This window comes from Pseudophryne corroboree, chromosome 3, assembly GCF_028390025.1.
Source record: "Pseudophryne corroboree isolate aPseCor3 chromosome 3, aPseCor3.hap2, whole genome shotgun sequence".
In the NCBI taxonomy this organism is placed as follows: domain Eukaryota; kingdom Metazoa; phylum Chordata; class Amphibia; order Anura; family Myobatrachidae; genus Pseudophryne; species Pseudophryne corroboree.
Window position 1 is genome coordinate 450,962,463 of NC_086446.1, and position 20,900 is coordinate 450,983,362.

Sequence of the window (20,900 nt, forward strand, 5' to 3'; positions counted from 1 at the left end):
CACAATGGGGTACCATCTGTAATAAGGAATGTATTACGTTTCCCATCAGAATAGCTGCTGCCATTCCCGAACTCATTCCCGTGGAATACCAGGACTTTGTTGATGTGTTTTCCAAGGGCAATGCGGACATTCTGCCTCCCCATCGGCCTTATGATTGTGCTATTGAGCTAATTCCTGGTGCCACATTGCCAAAGGGAAGGTTATATGCATTATCCGGGCCAGAAACTGCGGCCATGAATGAGTATGTTAAGGAGAGCCTAGGGAAAGGATTTATCAGGCCATCTAAATCCCCTTTAAGTGCAGGCTTCTTCTTTGTGGAGAAAAAAGATGGATCACTCAGACCTTGCATTGACTTTAGAGCCCTGAATAAGATCTCAGTTAAAAATACTTACCCTCTGCCGTTGATTTCTGTCCTCTTTGATCAGCTGCGTTCGGTTGTGATTTTTTTCTAAAATTGACCTGAGGGGAGCGTATAACCTCATCCGAATCAAGTCGGGAGATGAGTGGAAGACGGCTTTCAGTACTCAGTCGGGTCACTACGAGTATCTGGTGATGCCGTTTGGCTTGTCTAACGCTCCGGCAGTTTTCCAGGATCTCATTAACGATGTGCTCCGTGATTTTCTAGGAAGATTCGTGGTCGTTTACTTAGACGACATCCTGATCTATTCTGACTCAATTGAACAACATGTTACCAAGGTGCGTCAGGTTCTTCAAAAATTACGTGAAAATCACCTATATGCCAAGCTGGAGAAGTGTGAGTTTCATGTCACGGAGGTATCCTTTTTAGGGTACATTATTTCCCCTCGGGGATTCTGTATGGAACCTAAGAAGCTCCAAGCCATCCTTAGTTGGGCGCAACCCACCAACTTAAAAGCAATTCAGCGCTTTTTAGGGTTTGCAAATTATTATAGAAGATTTATTCATTCTTTTTCCGACCTGGTTGCTCCCATTGTGGCACTGACTAAGAAGGGAGCGGATCCTACCAACTGGTCACGTGAAGCTGAGTTATCCTTTCAGGCCTTGAAACAAGCTTTTGTCTCAGCTCCAGTCCTCAGACATCCCAACCCAGAATTGCCCTTTATTGTTGAGGTTGATGCCTCGGAGGTTGGAGTGGGGGCTATCCTATCTCAGAAGGATCCGGACTCTCTGGAACTACATCCTTGTGCCTTTATGTCCAGGAAATTCTCATCTGCTGAATCCATCTACGATGTTGATAACCGGGAGTTACTGGCTATTAAATGGGCTTTCGAGGAGTGGAGGCATTGGCTTGAGGGAGCAACACATACCATTTCAGTATTGACTGACCACAAAAATCTTCAGTACATCGAATCAGCTAAGCGGCTGAATGCCCGGCAGGCTCGTTGGGCTTTATTTTTTACTCGTTTCAAGTTTATTATCACTTTTAGGCCAGGTTCCAAGAATACCAAGGCGGATGCCCTGTCACGCAGTTTTCTTCCAGTTCATAATAACAGTCCTGTTACTCCCATACTTCCGTCTTCAGTCATTTGGGCAGGCCTCACACAAGATTTGTTTACCCAGTTAAAGCAGCTTCAACATCAAGCTCCTGGAAATACTCCTGCTGGTCGTCTTTACGTCCCTGAGTTTTTGAGAGCTACTGTTTTGACTGAGTTTCATGATAGCAAAGTTGCCGGGCATCCGGGGATCTCTAAGACTTTGGAATTAGTCTCCCGCTCAGTATGGTGGCCTGGTCTTTCTAAAGACATTAAGGAGTTTGTTTTTTCTTGTCAGGTCTGTGCACAGCATAAGGTTCCCCGTTCCTTGCCTATCGGGCAACTTATGCCCTTAAATGTTCCTCTCAGGCCATGGTCTCATATTTCCATGGATTTTGTGGTAGACCTCCCTCTGTCAGCCGGATTCTGAGTCATATGGGTGGTAGTGGACCGTTTTAGCAAGATGGCCCATTTCATTGCTCTTCCCCGACTGCCATCTGCCCAGGGATTGGTTGTTTTGTTTCTCCGCCATGTTTTCAGACTTCATGGGTTGCCCACTGATATTGTTTCTGATCGGGGTCCACAATTCATTGCACAATTCTGGAAGTCTTTTTGTGCCTCATTAAAGATGAAATTGTCTTTAACATCCGGCTATCATCCCCAATCCAACGGGCAGACCGAGCGAGTTAATCAATCATTAAAACAGTATTTGCGTTTGTACTCAGCCAAACTCCAGAATGATTGGTCCGAGTTTCTTCCTTTGGCGGAGTTTGCTTACAACAATTCTTGTCATTCCTCCACTAATGTGTCTCCATTCTTTTCAGTTTTTGGTTTTCACCCCAGAGCTAATTCTTTTTTCCAACATTCCTCTGTTTCCTCGCTAACCTTAACCTCTCATCTCAGAGTCATTTGGAAAAAAGTGCACCTTGCTCTCAGAAAAGCGGCATTTCGAGAGAAAAAGTTTTCTGACAGGCTCCGGCGTCCTTGCACTTTTAAGGTGGGAGACAGGGTATGGTTGTCGACTCGTAACATTAGACTTCGACAAACCTCAGCTAGATTGGGCCCCAAATTTATTGGACCATTTCATATTATTAAAAAAATCAATCCAGTTGCTTTCCGGTTACGTTTACCAAGAGCTCTCCGAATCGGAAATACGTTCCATTGCTCCCTGTTGAAACCATACGTTTCTTCCAGTAGATTTCCTCGGAAGATCTCTCAGGGGAAATCACCAGTAGATGTACAGGGACAGCAGGAGTTCTTGGTGGAGAAGGTTCTCGATTTCAAATTGTCCCGGGGTCGGCTTTATTTTCTGGTGCACTGGAAGGGCTATGGTCCAGAGGAAAGGTCTTGGGTCCTGGATAAGGATCTCCATGCCCCGAGGCTCAAGAGGGCATTTTTTCGGGAATTTCCTCGGAAACCTGGCTTTAGGGATTCCTTGACCCCTCCTCAAGGGGGGGGTACTGTTAGGCGCCGGGGTCCGCTCGTCGGTGCGGCCCGGCGCCTAGCAACCAGGGACGCCGTGCGCGTACAGCCGCCGGCTCCCTGGCAACGCTAGACGCCGGGCGCACGGAGCCGCACGGACCCTAGCAACGGGGACGCCACTGGCGGACCGCGTTCCCCGTTGCTGGGTCCATTTAAATTAATAGGGCACCTGTTTCCTGGCCGTGCAGCAAGGCAGCTGCACGGCATTTAATCCAATCAGCCTCTGAACAGCTGATTGGAGGACTCCCTGTTAAGTACACTTCCTGGGCTTCTCACAGACGCCGGTAATAGCTTCCTGCATGCTGTATCTGTTTGCTGAGAGTGTTTCCAGTCCTGCTGTACCCGGTCGTTCCTGTCCTCAGTTGTCCTGTACTCGGAAGTCGTCATCTGTTCCTGGAGTCCTGACTGAGCACCTTTAAACATCCAGTGGTGTTCGTGAGTCACGGCGTAGCCGTGTGTTGCGGCTTGGCCGCTTTATTACTTATTATTTATCATTTGTGTTCCGGAGCTTTTGCGGAGGATTCCGCTCCCACAGATCCACTCTGGTATCCAGCGGTGCTGGGTAGGAGTAACGGACTAGTGGATTTTGGTTGTCCTTTTATCTGGCGGTTTTTCCGCGCATACTTCTGGTTTGGTTAGTTAGCTTGTTGCCCCAGGCCTGTTGTCAGTCAGAGGTCCTCTTGTCATCATCCTGCCTCGGATTTCCCTTTGTCTCTCACTAAGACCGGGGGGCACCGGAGTTGGGCAGACATAATCCGCCTTTCAAACGTGGCTGCCAGGGGCTCAAGAAACCATAGTCTCGCAAGGGATTTTCGATAGCACGGGTGAGACAATAGAGTTAGGGCGCCAGGGGCAACTAGTCTTTCTAGCTCCCGTAACGAGCATTCCCCTTCCAGTACTCTGGCCATTGTCATTAGATCTCCTCCGGTCAGGAGTACTGGAATCATAACACTAGGAGTCTTATTTCGGGCACAGATGTCACATGCCCGAACCCACTGATCCACATCCCTAGCCACCGAGGGCCACCACACCGCCCTAGATAGCAACTCCCGAGTTCTGGCAGTACCCGGGTGACCTGCCGACTTCTTGGCATGGAATTCCAGGAACACTCGCTGTCTTAACCTAGGAGGCACAAACAAAAGACCTACCGGAAGGTCTGGAGGAGCCTGCTCCTGTGCTCTAAGGACTAATGACAAGAGGTCCTGGGTAATGCCCACTTTAATACATGATGGGGACACAATGGGCAATGGCTCCTCGGTGGTCTCCTGGATTGGAGCAAAACTCCGCGAGAGCGCATCAGCCTTGATGTTTTTTGACCCAGGGCGATATGTTATCAAAAAATTAAAGCGAGCAAAAAACAAAGCCCATCATGCCTGCCTGGCATTGAGGCGCTTCGCTGACTCTAAATATGCCAAATTCTTATGGTCGGTGAGAATTGAGACCACAAGCTTAGCCCCCTCAAGCCAGTGTCTCCACTCCTCGAGTGCATCCTTAATAGCCAACAATTCCCAGTTACCCACGTCATAATTCATCTCGGCAGGCGAAAATTTACGGGAAAAGTAAGCACAGGGATGAAGGCGATTATCAGACACCCCCATCTGAGAGAGCACTGCCCCAATACCCATCTCAGAGGCATCCACCTCCACCACAAAAGGACGCTCTGGATCTGGGTGTCGCAGCACCTTGGCCGAGACAAATGCCCTTTTGAGACGGGCAAAAGCCGCTTTGGCCTCACAAGACCAGTGAGCAACATCCGCCCCTTTCTTAGTGAGTGCCACCAAGGGCGCCACTATAGACGAAAATCCAGCGATAAATCGTCTATAAAAATTCGCAAAGCCCAGAAAACGCTGAAGCGCCTTCAAACTAGTGGGCTGCACCCAATCCAGGACTGCCTGTACCTTGGAACCCTCCATTTGGAAACCTTCTGGGGAGATAATATATCCTAGAAATGCGATTTGCTGAACTTCAAATTCGCACTTCTCCAGCTTCGCCCCAAGCCGGTGGTCTCTGAGTTTCTGGAGGACTAAGCGTACATGCTTCCGATGTTCCTCCTGGGAATGGGAGAAGATTAGGATGTCATCTAAGTATACAACTAAGAATCTATCCAAATATTCCCTGAGCACATCGTTCATGAAGTCCTGGAAGACTGCCGGGGCATTACAAAGCCCAAAAGGCATCACCAAATATTCATAATGCCCTGAGTGGGTATTAAAGGCAGTCTTCCATTCATCCCCCTCTCTTATTCGGATTAGATTGTACGCACCGCTTAGGTCAATCTTAGAAAAAATGGTGGCAGTACGAAGCTGGTCAAACAAGACCGAAATGAGAGGCAGTGGGTATGAGTTTTTAATCGTGATACAGTTCAATTCCCTGAAGTCGATGCAGGGTCGCAACGAACCGTCCTTTTTACCCACGAAGAAGAACCCCGACCCAACTGGAGACTGTGAAGGTCTGATAAATCCCTTAGCCAAGTTCTCCTGAATGTACTCTGCCATAGCCTGAGTCTCAGGACGTGACAGGGAGTACAACCTGCTCTTGGGAAGCTTAGCATTCGGCAACAAATCAATGGCACAGTCATAGGGGCGATGGGGAGGTAGTACCTCTGCAACTCTTTTGGAGAACACGTCCGCAAAATCTGCATAACATCCTGGCAATCCTGGCAAACTTAGCTGCGAAAGCCTGACTGGAAGGCTCAAGCAACTCCTGAAACAATCAGTACCCCAACTAAGAATCTCCCCAGAGACCCAGTCAAATTGAGGATTGTGGGCCCTTAACCAGGGTAACCCCAACACCAATGGGGCAAAAGTATAGACAGTCACATAAAAGGACAATTTTTCAGAGTGTGTGGCTCCAATAAACAAAGAAATCTGGCTAGTGCAAGAGGTAATTTTACCCTGGGATAATGGTTCCCCGTTTAACCCACAAATCTCAATTTCCGATGCCAAGGGTACTAAGGGAACAGAGTGTTTCAGGGCGAATTGGCGGTCCGTAAAAACCCCGTTGGCCCCACTGGACAACAAGGCCTCAGTTTTGACAGTTTGACCGAGGATCTTCAAGGTCACCGGAATGATAAAAGTCTTCTTGGGAAATTCCGACTTCTGACCTGACAGGATATTTCCCATCACCCTCAGGCCCTGAAGTTTTCCGGCTTTTCTGGGCATGATACTACCACATGACCTTTATTCCCACAGTACAAACATAACCCCTGCTGTCTCCTCCGCGTCTTCTCACGCGAGGAGAGGCGGGTAGCCCCAATCTGCATAGGCTCCTCGGAAAATTCCTCAGAGTCTGAGGTTCCCTTGGGAAAGAAGGAAACCTCGGTCTCCCTTTCAAGCCTGCGCTCTCTCAGCCGTCTATCCACCCGAATGGATAACTGCATGAGCTGATCCAAGCTATCAGGCAAGGGATATTGTACCAGTTGGTCTTTAAACTGGTTAGAAAGACCTCTTCGGTACTGGTGTCTCAGGGCTGGGTCATTCCACTGGGTATCATGGGCCAACCTCCGAAACTCCGTACAATAAACCTCAACTGGCCTTCGCCCTTGCTTAAGGATCGAAATCTGAGCCTCGGCTGAGGCCGTCTTGTCAGGGTCATCATACAACATGCCCAGTGCCGTAAAAAAAGCATCAACACTTTTAAGCGACGGACAGTCAGGCTGCAACCCATATGCCCAGACCTGTGGGTCTCCTTGTAGCAAGGAAATCACTATGCCCACCCGCTGAATCTCCGACCCAGAAGACTGAGGCTGGAAATATAGCTTGCAGCTCTCCTTGAAACAAAAGAACTGCGAGCGATCTCCAGAAAAACGATCCGGGAGATTTACTTTCGGCTCCTTAACCCCTGAAGGTACTGCTGATGCGGGAGCTCCGCCAGCGGCCTGCGAGGTGTGCATTTTAATGGACAAATCATTAAATTGTCGAGTCAGGACCTGCACCTGATCGACCACCTGTTGCAAAGTATTTTGAGGGGTATGCTCCATGTTCCCACAAAATTTCAACAGGAGTATTAGGCTGCTGAATATGTTATGCACACCAGTGCCAGCAGGAATGTACTGGTGTCTGAACGGTGAGGGATGCAAAACAAATGAACTCACAGACAGACTGGGGAATATGACATTACATACACAGAAGGTGATAGGGTAACAAAATAAACACAAAGTGAACAGAGAAGCCCAAAGGCTAAGAAACTGGGTGTCTCCCTAGTATTAGGAATGCTCAGATGGAAAGAAGCGAGATGTAGTGATTTAATACGTAGAGAACCCGAAATGCTGTTGCTAAGGGCAACAGCAAAACCCTAAAGGGTTACCAACGGGTGTGGCAGTAAACTCCTTGGTCAGAGATGGAATAATAGACACAAGAAGAGTCTCCACAATCCTAGTCCTCACTTGCAGTGCACTGGTTCAGCTTACTGCCACTAAACTGACACCTGAACACCTTGCACAGTGAGAAAGGATTTTGGCAGGCAAGTCTGAGAATACAGCAGAGTGTAATACCAAATCCCAAGGCCTATTTGCAGTAAGCAACAAACAAATACAAAGTTTACACAGTACTAGCTAGCTTTCAGGAACTGACTAACCAACAAAGATTCAGCAGCATCTGCCTAACCTGAGAAGAGGGTTTATATAGCAGGTGCTGTCCACGCCCCACTCAGACCTCACAGACTGTGAGCACAAAAACCAGCACCGGATCCCCTGCCGTGCACAGAGCCTGTAACCACTGCACAGCAAAAGACCCGAACCGGAGTATCAGCTACGCTCAGGTTACTCCGCTAGCACTTGTCTCCCGGTTGCCATGACGACGTGGCAGCACAGAGCAGGAGACCCTAACAGCAAAGAACCGAACATCAGTACTTTGCGGCATGCGCTGCATTGTTCATTTTGGCACCCATTAGACATTGGTTCTATACATACCCTAACTACATCACAGGGTAATTCTATTGTGCTGGACTGCTGCTTACTGAACAGCATTGAAATATTTATCATCCCGGATAAATAGTGATCAAAGGCTGCAATGTGTCATACAGATAGAAGGCAACTTTTATTATATGTGCTCATGGGGCTAATCCGAAGAAACGGGTCTGCTATTCAGGGGTGTAGCGAGGGTGGCTCCAGTGGAGTTAGAGGGCGCGCCGCCTGCCCCACCCTTCCTCCACCCGCTATACTGCGGGCCGATGTACAGACAACCGCAGAGCAGGAGGAGGAGTAGGAGAAGCAGAGGGGCACACACTGACTTGGAGACTAGGTAGGGAACAGGGCAGGCCAGAGGCAACAGCAGAAGACACTGACAGCACATGCCGGAGATTTGCTGCCCTCTTTATATGTCTCACTGTCTGCTTGTAGCTGTGCAGCAGGGTTACTTCTGTCCTGTTACACCACTCTCTGCCCCCGCTGTTGCAGCACCTCTTTCTGCGCTGGCTGTTGCACCACCTCTCTCTGCCCCAGCTGCTGCTGCTGCAAGCACTTCTCTCTGCATTAGAAGCTGCAGAGTAACATGTATAAGCGGCTCTACTGTGGCATAACATGTATATTCAGCTCTACTATGATGTAACATGTATAAACATCTCTAAAGTGTTATGTAACGTGTATAAAGTCTACTGCGTGGTGTAAAGTGTGTAAGGGGTACTACTGTGTGGTGTAATGTGAATCTCGGAATATACTGTGCGGTTTAATCTGAATTGGCCACACGCCTATATTTTTGTTGCGCACTGTCCCTATTTTAAACATGGAGGGTGCCCAAAGGAAACTTTCACATTGAGATCTACAAGATCTAGAACAAGCCCTGTCACCAATTTAGGAATATTGAATATTTATTCTTTTTAAATGTAACATGCACCCAATTCAGTACAGGAGAGGGGGTGCCGAAACATACCCTTGCTCCGGGCACCATGGCACCTAGCTACACCTCTGCTGCTATTAACCATACAAATTCCAGTTGTTTAGGAATCTAACAATGTCTGCTTTATATGCTGCCTATTCCATGGAGAGCTACTAAATGTATTTTAGCAACTGTTACTTTTTACATTGTGGCAATTTATATGTAACCACTCAGTTTTTTATTGATACAGTTATAGTGGTTTCAGCCTTTGATCCTGGCATTTCAATGTACTATTTTTTGCAGTAATTTTTGCATAATATAATAAACCAATTTTTTACTGGTCTTTTGGTTTAGTTTAATGTGAATACCTAAGCGCAGTTAGTCCATGTTCAATCTGTGTTGCACATCCGTTGGGACCTGTATCAGCGGATGGCATACAACCACCTCACCTCATTCGTCTCCTTCCACTCCATCCTAGGCCCTATCCCAACAGGCGTTGAGTATCTTCATTCCACTAAAATTGCCCTCATCAAGGTCACCAATGACCTCTTCATGGCCATATCCATTTCTATATTCCTACACAGCAGCATTTGTTACAGATGACCAGCCACCTTTCCTTCAAACCCAAAACTCCATTATACTTTTTACTCAACTTTCCCCAGGTTCTCCTTGACCAACCACTACTCCTGAGGTAATTTTTCAAGATTTTTAAGAGCCTGTCCTGATGAAAAGTAAATAGTAACGTATAGCTTACCTGCAGACAAGTCCTATGCAACCATGTGTTTTTACAGCAGGGACTTCTTATCACCTCATGAGAAGGAGCAGGTGTTAGCTCTTCCAAGCATATTGTGCATACACTAAGATTGTCCTGAGATGTTTTGGGTTTTTTTTGAACCGGCCGATGTTTTGAGCAAAATGATCTGTATGGGGAAAAAATATAAAAGAATAAGTTGTGAGTAGTTCAAATGAAAAGTCAATAGATCCAATGTAAATTAATGTTCCTGTACATGCTTTTATTATGTTTGGGACTGACATAGCTGGAATGATGACCATGTTACTTCACTAATATATACTTAAGGACTAACCCACCCAACAATATATTTTTAGTTAACATATCTCCTTCCCCTAACTAACACATTCATAGGATCTCAAAGCCAGGGCTCTATATTCTTGTACCAACATTGACTATTGGGAAAAGTTCAAATCTAAACAGCACTTTGGAACAGAGGCATAACTACCGCCAGTGCAACCAGTGCGTTGCACTGGGGCCCGCCTCTGTCCAGGGGCCCAAAGCATGTAATGAGTCAAACTGACTCATTACATGCCGCTGTGTGCTGCGGGCAACCGCTGCCCGCAGCACACAGCCGCCCAGAGAAGAGAGGAGCGCACTGCAGCGGCACGGGGGAGAAGGATTAGGAGGGAGGTGGAGGAGGGAGCCGCAGCAGCGCTTTGTTACTGGTTGAGGCGCTGCTGCTGCTGTCCCTCTGCTTCACTATAGGCTGTCTTCAGAGAACAGCCTATAGTGAAGCAGAGGAGCAGCAGCAGCAGCAGCGCCTCCACCAATGACACAGCGCTGCTGCGGCTCCCTCCTCCTCCTTCTCTCCTGCCCGGGAATCGTCAGAAGCTGCACCAAGGAGCCTGAGCCAGCGGAGAGGGTAAGTATAATTCTTTTTTTTCTTTCTTTCTTTCTTGGGGAATCTGCCTGCCGCAATGTGTAAAAATGGGGAATCTGCTTGCTGCAATGTGTAAAAATGGGGAATCTGCCTGCCGCAATGTGTAAAAATGGGGAATCTGCCTGCCGCAATGTGTAAAAATGGGGAATCTGCTTGCCACAATGTGTAAAAAGGGGGAATCTGCCTGCCGCAATGTGTAAAAAGGGGGAATCTGCCTGCCGCAATGTGTAAAAATGGGGAATCTGCTTGCCGCAATGTGTAAAAAGGGGGAATCTGCCTGCCGCAATGTGTAAAAAGGGGGAATCTGCCTGCCGTAATGTGTAAAAAGGGGGAATCTGCCTGATGTAATGTGTAAAAAGGGGGAATCTGCCTGATGTAATGTGTAAAAAGGGGGAATCTGCCTGATGTAATGTGTAAAAAGGGGGAATCTTTGCTGCAATGTGTAAAAAGGGGGAATCTGCCTGACGTGATGTGTAAAAAGGGGGAATCTGCCTGCCGTAATGTGTAAAAAGGGGGACGCTGTCTGCTGTAATGTGTAACAAGGGCACGCTGTCTGCCGTAATGTGTAAAAAGGGGACGCTGTCTGCCGTTATGTGTAAAAAGGGCACGCTGTCTGCCGTTATGTGTAAAAAGTGTACGCTGTCTGCCGCTATGTTTAACAAGGGCACGCTATCTGGCGTTATGTGTAAAAAGTGTACGCTGTCTGCCACTATGTGTAACAAGGGCACGCTGTCTGCCGTTATGTGTAAAAAGGGGACGCTGTTTGCCGTAATGTGTAAAAAGGGGACGCTGTCTGCCGTTACGTGTAAAAAGGGCACGCTGTCTGCCGTTATGTGTAAAAAGTGTACGCTGTCTCCCGCTATGTTTAACAAGGGCACGCTATCTGCCGTTATGTGTAAAAAGTGTACGCTGTCTGCCGCTATGTGTAACAAGGGCACGCTGTCTGCTGTTATGTGTAAAAAGGGGATGCTGTCTGCCGTTATGTGTAAAAAGTGCACGCTGTCTGCCGTATTGTGTAAAAAGGGGACGCTGTCTGCCGTAATGTGTAAAAAGGGGACGCTGTCTGCCGTAATGTGTAAAAAGAGGAATCTGTCTGCCGTAATGTGTAAAAGGGTCTCTACCTGGTGTAGTGGTGTTACTGTGCGGCATAATTTGAATAATGGAGTCTACTGTGCACCGTTTTATGAATTGGTATTATTTTGTGGCCACACCCCTTCCCCACGAAGCCATGCCACTATTTTGTGGCCACACCCCTTCCCCACGAAGCCATGCCACTATGTATTTTTGCGCGCGCCTACGGCGTGCACTGCCCCTGTTTTGCATGCTGGGGTGGGGCTCCGATGCCGTTTCTTGCACACAGTGCTAAAATGTCTAGTTACTGCACTGTTGCTAGGTAAGGGGCCACAGTTAAGTTGCAGGGATATTCAGGAAAATGAAACAAGTACATTTACAGAGGAGAAGGTCCTAACAGAACTCTCAAAGCTGAAAGTGGACAAATCTATGGGGCCAGATGGGATACATCCAAGGATACTAAAAGAACTTAAAGAGGTGCTGGTAGCACCATTGACAGAATTATTCAACCAGTCATTAGCTACAGGAGTAATTCCAGGGGACTGGAAAAGAGCAAACGTAGTCCCACTGCACAAAAGTGGAAGCAAGGAAGAGGCAAACAACTACAGACCAGTGAGTCTTACATCAGTAGTAGGGAAATTGATGGAAACACTCTTAAAAGAAAGAGTTGTAGATTATCTCAAATCCGGCAATTTACTGGATCCCAAACAGCATGGATTCACTGGGGGGAGATCATGTCAAACAAATCTTATTGACTTTTTTGATTGTGTGACTAAAGTGATGGATAAAGGTGGAGCCATGGATATAGCTTATCTAGACTTTAGTAAGGCTTTTGACACAGTTCCACATCGCAGACTGCTAAATAAACTTGAAAGTTTGGGATTGGATATTAGGATTATTGAATGGATAAGATCTTGGTTGAAGGATAGAAAACAGAGAGTTGTGGTAAATGGAGTGCATTCACAGGAGGGAAATGTTACCAGTGGAGTACCCCAGGGATCTGTACTTGGACCAGTGCTTTTTAATATCTTTATTGGTGACATTGCAAATGGCATTAAAGGGAAAGTATGCCTTTTTGCAGATGACACAAAGGTATGCAACAGGGTAGACACACCAGGTGGGGTAAAACAAATGATTGAGGATCTAGGTAGACTAGAGGAATGGTCAAGAGTCTGGCAATTACAGTTTAATGCCAAAAAATGCAAAATCATGCACTTGGGTCTCAAAAATCCTAAAGCTAAATACAGTATTAATGGCACTATACTGGAAACTACTGAGGAGGAAAGGGATCTAGGAGTCACTATTTCAGATGACTTAAAGGCAGGTAAGCAATGTAACAAGGCAATGAGGAAGGCTAGTCAGATGCTTGGCTGCATTGGGAGAGGAATCAGCAGCAGAAAGAAAGAAGTAATAATGCCACTGTATAGGTCATTGGTACGGCCTCATCTAGAATACTGTATTCAGTTCTGGAGGCCATATCTTCAAAAGGATATTAATACATTAGAAACTGTACAAAGGAGGGCAACTAAAATGGTGCATGGCCTACATCACAAAACATACCCAGAAAGACTGAGAAATCTCAATATGTATAGTTTGGAGCAGAGAAGGGAAAGGGGGGACATGATAGAAACTTTCAAATATATCAAGGGTTTTAACAAAGTCCAGGAGGGAAACATTCTCCAAATGAAGAGAAGCAATAGGACACGAGGACATGCACTGAGACTGGAGGGGGGGAGGTTCAGGGGAAATTTGCTGAAAAATTATTTCACAGAAAGGGTAGTGGACAAGTGGAATAGCCTCCCATCAGAGGTGGTAGAGGCTAAGACAGTAGAGCAATTTAAACATGCATGGGATAGACATAAGGATATCCTTACAAAGAAATAAGGATCAAATAAGGTTAGAGATAAAAATAATATAAAAAAAAAAAAAAGGGGCAGACTAGATGGGCCAAGTGGTTCTTATCTGCCGACAAATTCTATGTTTCTATGTTTCTATGTTTCTAGGTATCCATTTCTCTGGCCCTGAGCAGGTTCCCCTCACCAGATCCTCTCCAGGGGTGACGGGGTGGACTTGGATGGGATGAGGGGGGGCCAAAGCATTTTGTCGCACCTGGGCCCACCGCTCGCTAGTTCCGCCACTGCTTTCGAAGTATGTAATATAAATGCTAATTGGTAGGAATTGGGTCAACTTCACTGTTAGCAGCTGACACAGTGCTGTTTGGACCTCCTCTCCTCCGAGCTGCTCTCTTCCTGGCTGTGCACTTGGAGAGAAAAACAATTGTAGAATCCTGGTATGGAACCTTCTGGATGGAGTTATCTTTTATTAGAAAAATACTATAAATTGAGGTATGTGGTTAAATTAACAGCTGTCGGGATCCCAGCGGTTAGGATACTGACACCAGAATCCCAACAGCCAGCGAAATGCTGACCCAAGCCCGGTATTCCCACTCGGGTGATGATCCACGCCACCCAAATAATAGTGTGGCGACCAAATGTCGCCACCAGGCACGAAGCGCATCGAGCACAGCTAGCCCGTGACGGGGGGATTCAATTGTTATTGCTTCCCGATCTCCTATCTAAAGTGACGGGAGATCAAAGGGGAGATTTTAAACTGATGCTGGTTATCGTGCCCATTTGTGTCGGGTTTAGCTGTGTATAAGCAGCTAAACTCGACTAAACTAATGGACGCGATCACAAAAAGTTCCATTTGGGTGCCCAAACAGGTCATTTTTCTCACATCTCAACTCACCACCCTGGGGAGGGGAGGATGCAAGCTGCAATGCCGGTGCTGCCAGCTGATCGCGCTCAACAGGAGCAACAATTCAATAGGTCCAGCAGGCGCGCAGAAGAGACCGCTGCCGACTCTAACAGCTGAATTCCTCCCATAAAATTAAATAACTAATATATATCTAGAAACTAGTTTATTGTGTAACAGCATCTCCCGGTATTAGGTGATATTCTAAGAAATGCAGACTTAAAGGACCAGGAAGCTGTAGCTATAACAACATACTTAAAATCAAATGGATTACTTACTGAAACTGCTTGCAAAACTGGAAAATAAATTCATTCTCCTGGCCACAAGGAAAGTGAACAAGTTGTTCACAGGTTTTAACGCTGCAGTGTATTGAAGCGCCTGTTTTTTTGCATATTGTGCAAGGCTGTAAAAAATTGAAACAAAAAATTATAATACTGAACATAATAAGAACATTAATAAGATAAAGAGGTTCCCCATGTCATCTACTAACCACCTTCTGGTCTCCCCATAGCAGGAGAGATAGGAAATACAAACTCTAGGGGGCAATTGTAATAGCCTGTGTGTAGGGAAGCCAATCCCGGTCCATTTTTTTCAATACCAGGTATCGGGATTGAAAAATGGGCAATCCCAGGATTCCCGTGATACCCGGGATTGGCTTTAAGCTATGTGGCCACCCCCTCGCCCCACCCCGCCCCGCACACATAACTCACCATATACTGGGGGCGGACGGGTGGGGAACAAACTGTGATCTCTCCTGGCGGCTCCCTGCAGCAGCTGATGGTGCAGCGTAACCTCTCTCGCTGCGCTGGGGAGCCGGAAGAAGGAAGCCGGGCCGCGTCTGAGCGTCCTGTGGACGCTCAATGCTGATCCCTCAATCCCTGGGATTGAATCCCGGCCATTTTTGGCCCTAAATCCCGGGATCCCGCCGATCCCGATCCAGGATTGGCCACCATACCTGTGTGATGTAGGCATTAGCAAGTTTCTTGAGAGTCTCCCAGAATTTTAAAGGGCAATCATGTAAAAGGAAAACTCACCCCTCCTACATAGAGAGCAGCACCAAAAGTAACTGACAGAGGTTGTACCTCTGGCCCTCATTCCGAGTTGATCGCTAGCTGCTTTCGGTCGCAGCGCAGTGATTAGGTAAAAAGCGGCACTTCTGCGCATGCATATGGGCCGCCGTGCGCACGCACCAAGTTCTTTCACACAAAACTATGCTGTTTTACACAAGGTCGAGCGACTCATTTCAGTCGCACGGTTGATCGGGGAGTGATTGACAGGAAAGGGGTGTTTCTGGGAGGTAACTGAGCGTTTTCCGGAAGTGTGCTAAAAAACGCAGGCGTGTCAGGTAAAAATGCAGGCATGCCTGAGGAAAAGGGGGAGTGGCTGGCCGAACGCAGGGCGTGTTTGTGACGTCAAAGCAGGAACTAAACTGTCTGCAGTGATCGCAAGGTAGGAGTAGGTTTCGAGCTACTCAGAAACGGCATGAAAAATTTCTCGAGCAGTTCTGCTAATCTTTCGTTCGCACTTCTGCTAAGCTAAGATACACTCCCAGAGTGCGGCGGCTTAGCGTGTGTACTGCTGCTAAAAGCAGCTAGCGAGCGATCAACTCGGAATGAGGGCCTATATGTGAGTTCAGGGAACATGCTATATAGCAAGGAAGGGATTGCCAACACAGTGATCTTAGGGGGTAATTCCGAGTTGATCGCAGCAGCAAGTTTGTTAGCAATTGGGCAAAACCATGTGCACTGCAGGGGGGGCAGATATAACATTTGTAGCGAGAGTTAGATTTGGGTGGGTTATTTTGTTTCTGTGCAGGGTAAATACTGGTTGCTTTATTTTTACACTGCAATTTAGATTTCAGTTTGAACACACCCCACCCAAAGCTAACTCTCTCTGCACATGTTACATCTGCCCCACCTGCAGTGTACATGGTTTTGCCCAACTGCAGTGCTAACAAATTTTCTGCTGCGATCAACTCAGAATTAGGCCCTTAGTGAGAATGTGGGCAAATATATAAAGAGGGGAAAACCCTAATAAAGGTCTATTCACACTAATGTGTTTTTGTAATCAGTTTTTTATGGATTTTGTCAATCACTGGATACTGGGGGTAATTCAGAGTTGATCGCAGCAGTAAATTTGTTAGCAGTTGGGCAAAACCATGGGGGTCATTCCGAGTTGTTCGCTCATTATTTTTTTTCGCAATGGAGCGATTAGTTGCGAATGCGCATGCGCAATGTCCGCAGTGCGACTGCGCCAAGTAAATTTGCTATGCAGTTAGGAATTTTACTCACGGCTTTTTTCTTCGTTCTGGTGATCGTAATGTGATTGACAGGAAGTGGGTGTTTCTGGGCGGAAACAGGCCGTTTTATGGGTGTGTGCGAAAAAACGCTACCGTTTCTGGGAAAAACGCGGGAGTGGCTGAAGAAACGGAGGAGTGTCTGGGCGAACGCTGGGTGTGTTTGTGACGTCAAACCAGGAACGACAAGCACTGAACTGATCGCAGATGCCGAGTAAGTTTGAAGCTACTCAGAAACTGCTAAGAGGTGTGTATTCGCAATTTTGAGAATCTTTCGTTCGCAATTTTACTATGCTAAGATTCACTCCAAGTAGGCGGCGGCTTAGCGTGTGCAAAGCTGCTAAAAGCAGCTTGCGAGCGAACAACTCGGAATGAGGGCCCATGTGCACTGCAGGTGTGGCAGATATAACATGTGCAGAGAGAGTTAGATTTGGGTGGGTTATTTTGTTTCTGTGCAGGGTAAATACTGGCTGCTTTATTTTTACACTGCAATTTAGATTTCAGTTTGAACACACCCCACCCAAATCTAATGGGCCCTACACACTGGCAGATAATACTGAAAGATATGAACGATCTTGTTCATTAATGAACGAGATCAGTGGAGTAACTAGGAATTTTTCTCCCCCAAGCCAAAGAATTCTATGGCGCCCCCCCCCCTCCCATAAACGGCACTATAAAATTGAAGATGCGTGCGCGTGTGTCGGAAAAGGGGGCGTGGTCTCACTAAAATGGGTGTGGCTTCACTGAAAGGGGCGTGACAATGCAGGTAAAGTCTTCCTTATACCCCAGTTTTGCAACCTGCATGCCGAGACATTGGCCACCACAGGGGGGAAAAATAATCCTGATTCATGTCCTAAACATTATTTGTCATTTTTCCTCCATACAGTAATGCCCCTTACACATTATGCCACACACTGCAATGGCCCTTAGACATAATGCCACACACCATAATGCCCATTACACAATATGCCACACACCGTAATGCCCCTGACACATTATACCACACACCGTAATGCCCCTGACTCATTATACCACACACCGTAATGCCTGTGACATATTATGCCACACACCGCAATGCCCATTATAAATTATGCCACACACTGCAATGCCCGAGACATTATACCACATACCACAATGTCCATGATATAGTATACCACACACCGCAATGTCCGTGATACTCTATGCCACACACCGCAATGCCCATTACACATTAAGACCTACAGTAAGGCTTCTAATTACTTTTAAATTACCTGCTCGTTGCCAGGGGTTTCATGCTCTTGGTTCCATGCAGTGCCAGGGGTTGTCATGCTCAGGGTGTCATACGCGTTGCCAGGGGTTTCATGAGCTGGGTGTTGTGCTTGTAACCAGGGGGTAATGCTTGTTGCTAGGGCTGTGCTCCCAGTGCCACATATGCCCCCGTGCCACATATTCCCCCACAGTGCCAGGTACACATTGCCCCACAGTGCCAGATATGCCCCCAGTGCCAGATACAGAGATGCCCCCAGTGCCAGATACAGAAATGCCCCCAGTGCCAGATACACCTGTCCCCCCAGTGCCAGTTATGCCCCTAGTGCCAGATACAGAAATGCCCCCACAGTACCAGATATGCCCCCAGTGCCAGATACAGAGATGACCCCAGTGCCAGATACAGAAATGCCCCCCAATGCCAGATATGCCCCCAGTGCCAGATTCAGATATGCCCCCAGTGCCAGATACAGAAATGCCCCCAATGCCAGATATGCCCCCAGTGCCAGCTACATAAATGCCCCCCAATGCCAGATACAGAGATGCCCCCAGTGCTAGATATGCCCCCAGTGCCAGGTACATAAATGCCCCTCAATGCCAGATACAGAAATGACCCCCAATGCCAGATATATCCCCCGTGCCAGATTCAGATATGCCCCCAGTGCCAGTTACATATGTCCTGTGTCCCCCCCCCCCCTCCTTACCGCGCTGCTGCTGCTGCCCTGTGTTTTAGTGTTAGGGGAGGAGAGCGCAGCGTGCGCATCTCCTGCCCCTCAGCTCAGTCTCCGGCGGTGCGGGTGTCTACTTTCAATTAGGCGCTGATCCGTGAGCCAATCAAAGCTCATGGTCTGGCAGCCAATCAGGAGCCTTGGATGCCGGCCCGCGAGCTCTGATTGGCTCACGGGCCAGCGCCGAATTGAAAGTAGATACAGAGGGGCAGGAGAGGCGCACGCTGCGCGCTCTCCTCCCCTCAAGAAGCAGCAACAGCAGCATCATCAGCGGAGGGAAGGAGGGAGACAGCAGATTGACATGAGGACGACTCGTCCGCATGTCAATCTGTGCTAAATCAGTGGCGGTGCCCCCCGTAGCCCTGCGCCTCCAAGCCACCGCGGGGGCTGTGGGGGCAGTAGTTACACCACTGAACGAGATACCGTTCATATCTTTCAGTGTGGAGGCTCCAGCGATGAACGATGCGCAGCCCCACGCTCGTCTATCGCTGGTGCCCCGCCGCTTGTGCATGCAGGCCAATATGGACGATCTCGTCCATATTTGCCTGCACTGCTATGGAGGCGGGTGACGGGGGGGGAGTGAAGAAACTTCACTCCCCGTCACTGTCCCCCCGCCGCCGGGTTGCCCGTCGGCCGTATCTGCCGTCGGGCAGCTCGGCGGCGCATCGCGCATTGTGTAGAGCCCATAACGCTCTCTGCACATGTTATATCTGCCCCTGGCCTGCAGTGCACATGGTTTTGCCCATTAGCTAACAAATTTGCTGCTGCGATCAGATCTGAATTAACCCCATTGTACATTGGGGTCCTTAATGGCTGTAACAGTCCCATGCTGAACTCATCTCTCTACTCCAAGCAGGCTGAGAGGTTGTGCACCCCCATTAACTTTCTAGACACATATAGACATAGAATTTGGCAGCAGATAATAGCCAGTAGAGCAATCTAATCTGTTGAGATTTTGTTTAACATCCTGATTAGCTCAGATCTTATGTATGCGCAATTTCTATTTTTTTGTATGTCCTGCATAGTACATCACTAGCTGTATCCACTTGCTTATTGCCCATTGCAACCAAGCATCCAACTAGCCCTTCCAATTGCTTTGTTATATAGTGCAAAATGTGATTTGATTGAATTTTGCTTAATCTTGGGCCAGTGCGCATGCGCAGGTCCTATCCTGTGCGTGCATTGGCCTAGCAATGCGATCGCATCATGCAGAGGAGGTCGGGGGCGTTGACTCAGCGTTGCGGGGCATCTACTCGGCTTTGCGAGGGCATGGTGTCAGATACAGGGGCCGGTTCAGAATGGCAGCTACAATAAGGAAAATGGCAGCAGCACAACTGCCTTCGCAGCCAGGCTGTGCAGGCAGGGGGGGCTTCCCTTAATCAGCAATGCAATCGCATTACAGACCGCCATTAGCATGCTGGCATTCGCAACCAGTTGCAGTTTTGCTACTTTAGCAAAACTGCAACTGATACTGAATAAGGTCTAGTATTCAGTACCATTTAGTCTCCTGAAATAGTAGTTGTCCCTTTAATGCTGTATTTGGGATCTTAAAGCTGAAGTGCATGATTTTGTATTTTTTCACTATAAACTGTAGTTGCAGTACTTACGACCATTCCTGTCATCTACATAGATCAGCATGTCCCTCCTCCAGGGCACCCTAACAGTCCATGTTTTCCATATCTATTTGCTGGAGCACATATGAATTAATTACTGACTGACACATTTGAAAAGATCCACAAGTGGTTCTAGGCACTTCACATGTGATTCTGTGAGGAGACCTGGAAAAAGAAGAGTTATGGTAAAACTTACCTTTGTTAACTCTTTTTCTTGGAGGTCCATAGGATCCACAGGGATGACATTGGATATGATGGTGAAGACCAGGATCAGGCACCAAACAGTTAAGCTTTTTAGCTCCCAAGATGCACTGGTCCTTCTTCCTCATACCCCGCTCACAGCACAGGCTCCTCAGTTTTCATTTGGTGCTTGCGGGAGCTGGTCACTGCTATAACAGTGGGCTGCTTTAAGCAGCCCAAGCTTTACTTTTATTAATTTATTTTTTTTCTCTGTTTTTTTACTGAGCAAGTAGCACTAGGCAATCCTCTGGATGCCAGTGCTGCCAACACCCCCACCGGCGCCACAACTCCAGCCACGGCAGGGAACTTTCGGCAGGGCTCCGTGAGCCCTCATACCCCACCCCCAGCTCAGGCTCCTCAGTTTTGTTAACAAGCCCAAGGCAGGAGCTGGAGAGGAGAGAAAGAAGAATGGTACACACAGAAAACACACTCTTACACCAAGGAGATGGGAACCGGTGACCTAGAAAAGTAACCCATTGAAGCTAGGTGCGTCAGGGTGGGTGCCCTGTGGATCCTATGGATCTTGAAGAAAAA

General features: G+C 47.7%; 1 protein-coding gene across 2 annotated transcripts in view; it reads right to left on the reverse strand.

The window, feature by feature from the left end:
* Positions 1-20,900, reverse strand: part of LOC135057893 (G2/M phase-specific E3 ubiquitin-protein ligase-like) — a 130,264-nt gene that overhangs the window by 67,737 nt on the left and 41,627 nt on the right. For both annotated transcript variants that reach the window (XM_063963613.1, XM_063963612.1), the window contains exons 5-6: positions 14,523-14,647; positions 9,501-9,666 (exon numbers count right to left, since the gene is read on the reverse strand). In XM_063963613.1, coding sequence (XP_063819683.1) covers positions 9,501-9,666; positions 14,523-14,647 — 291 coding nt within the window. The remainder of the gene's footprint in view (positions 1-9,500; positions 9,667-14,522; positions 14,648-20,900) is intronic.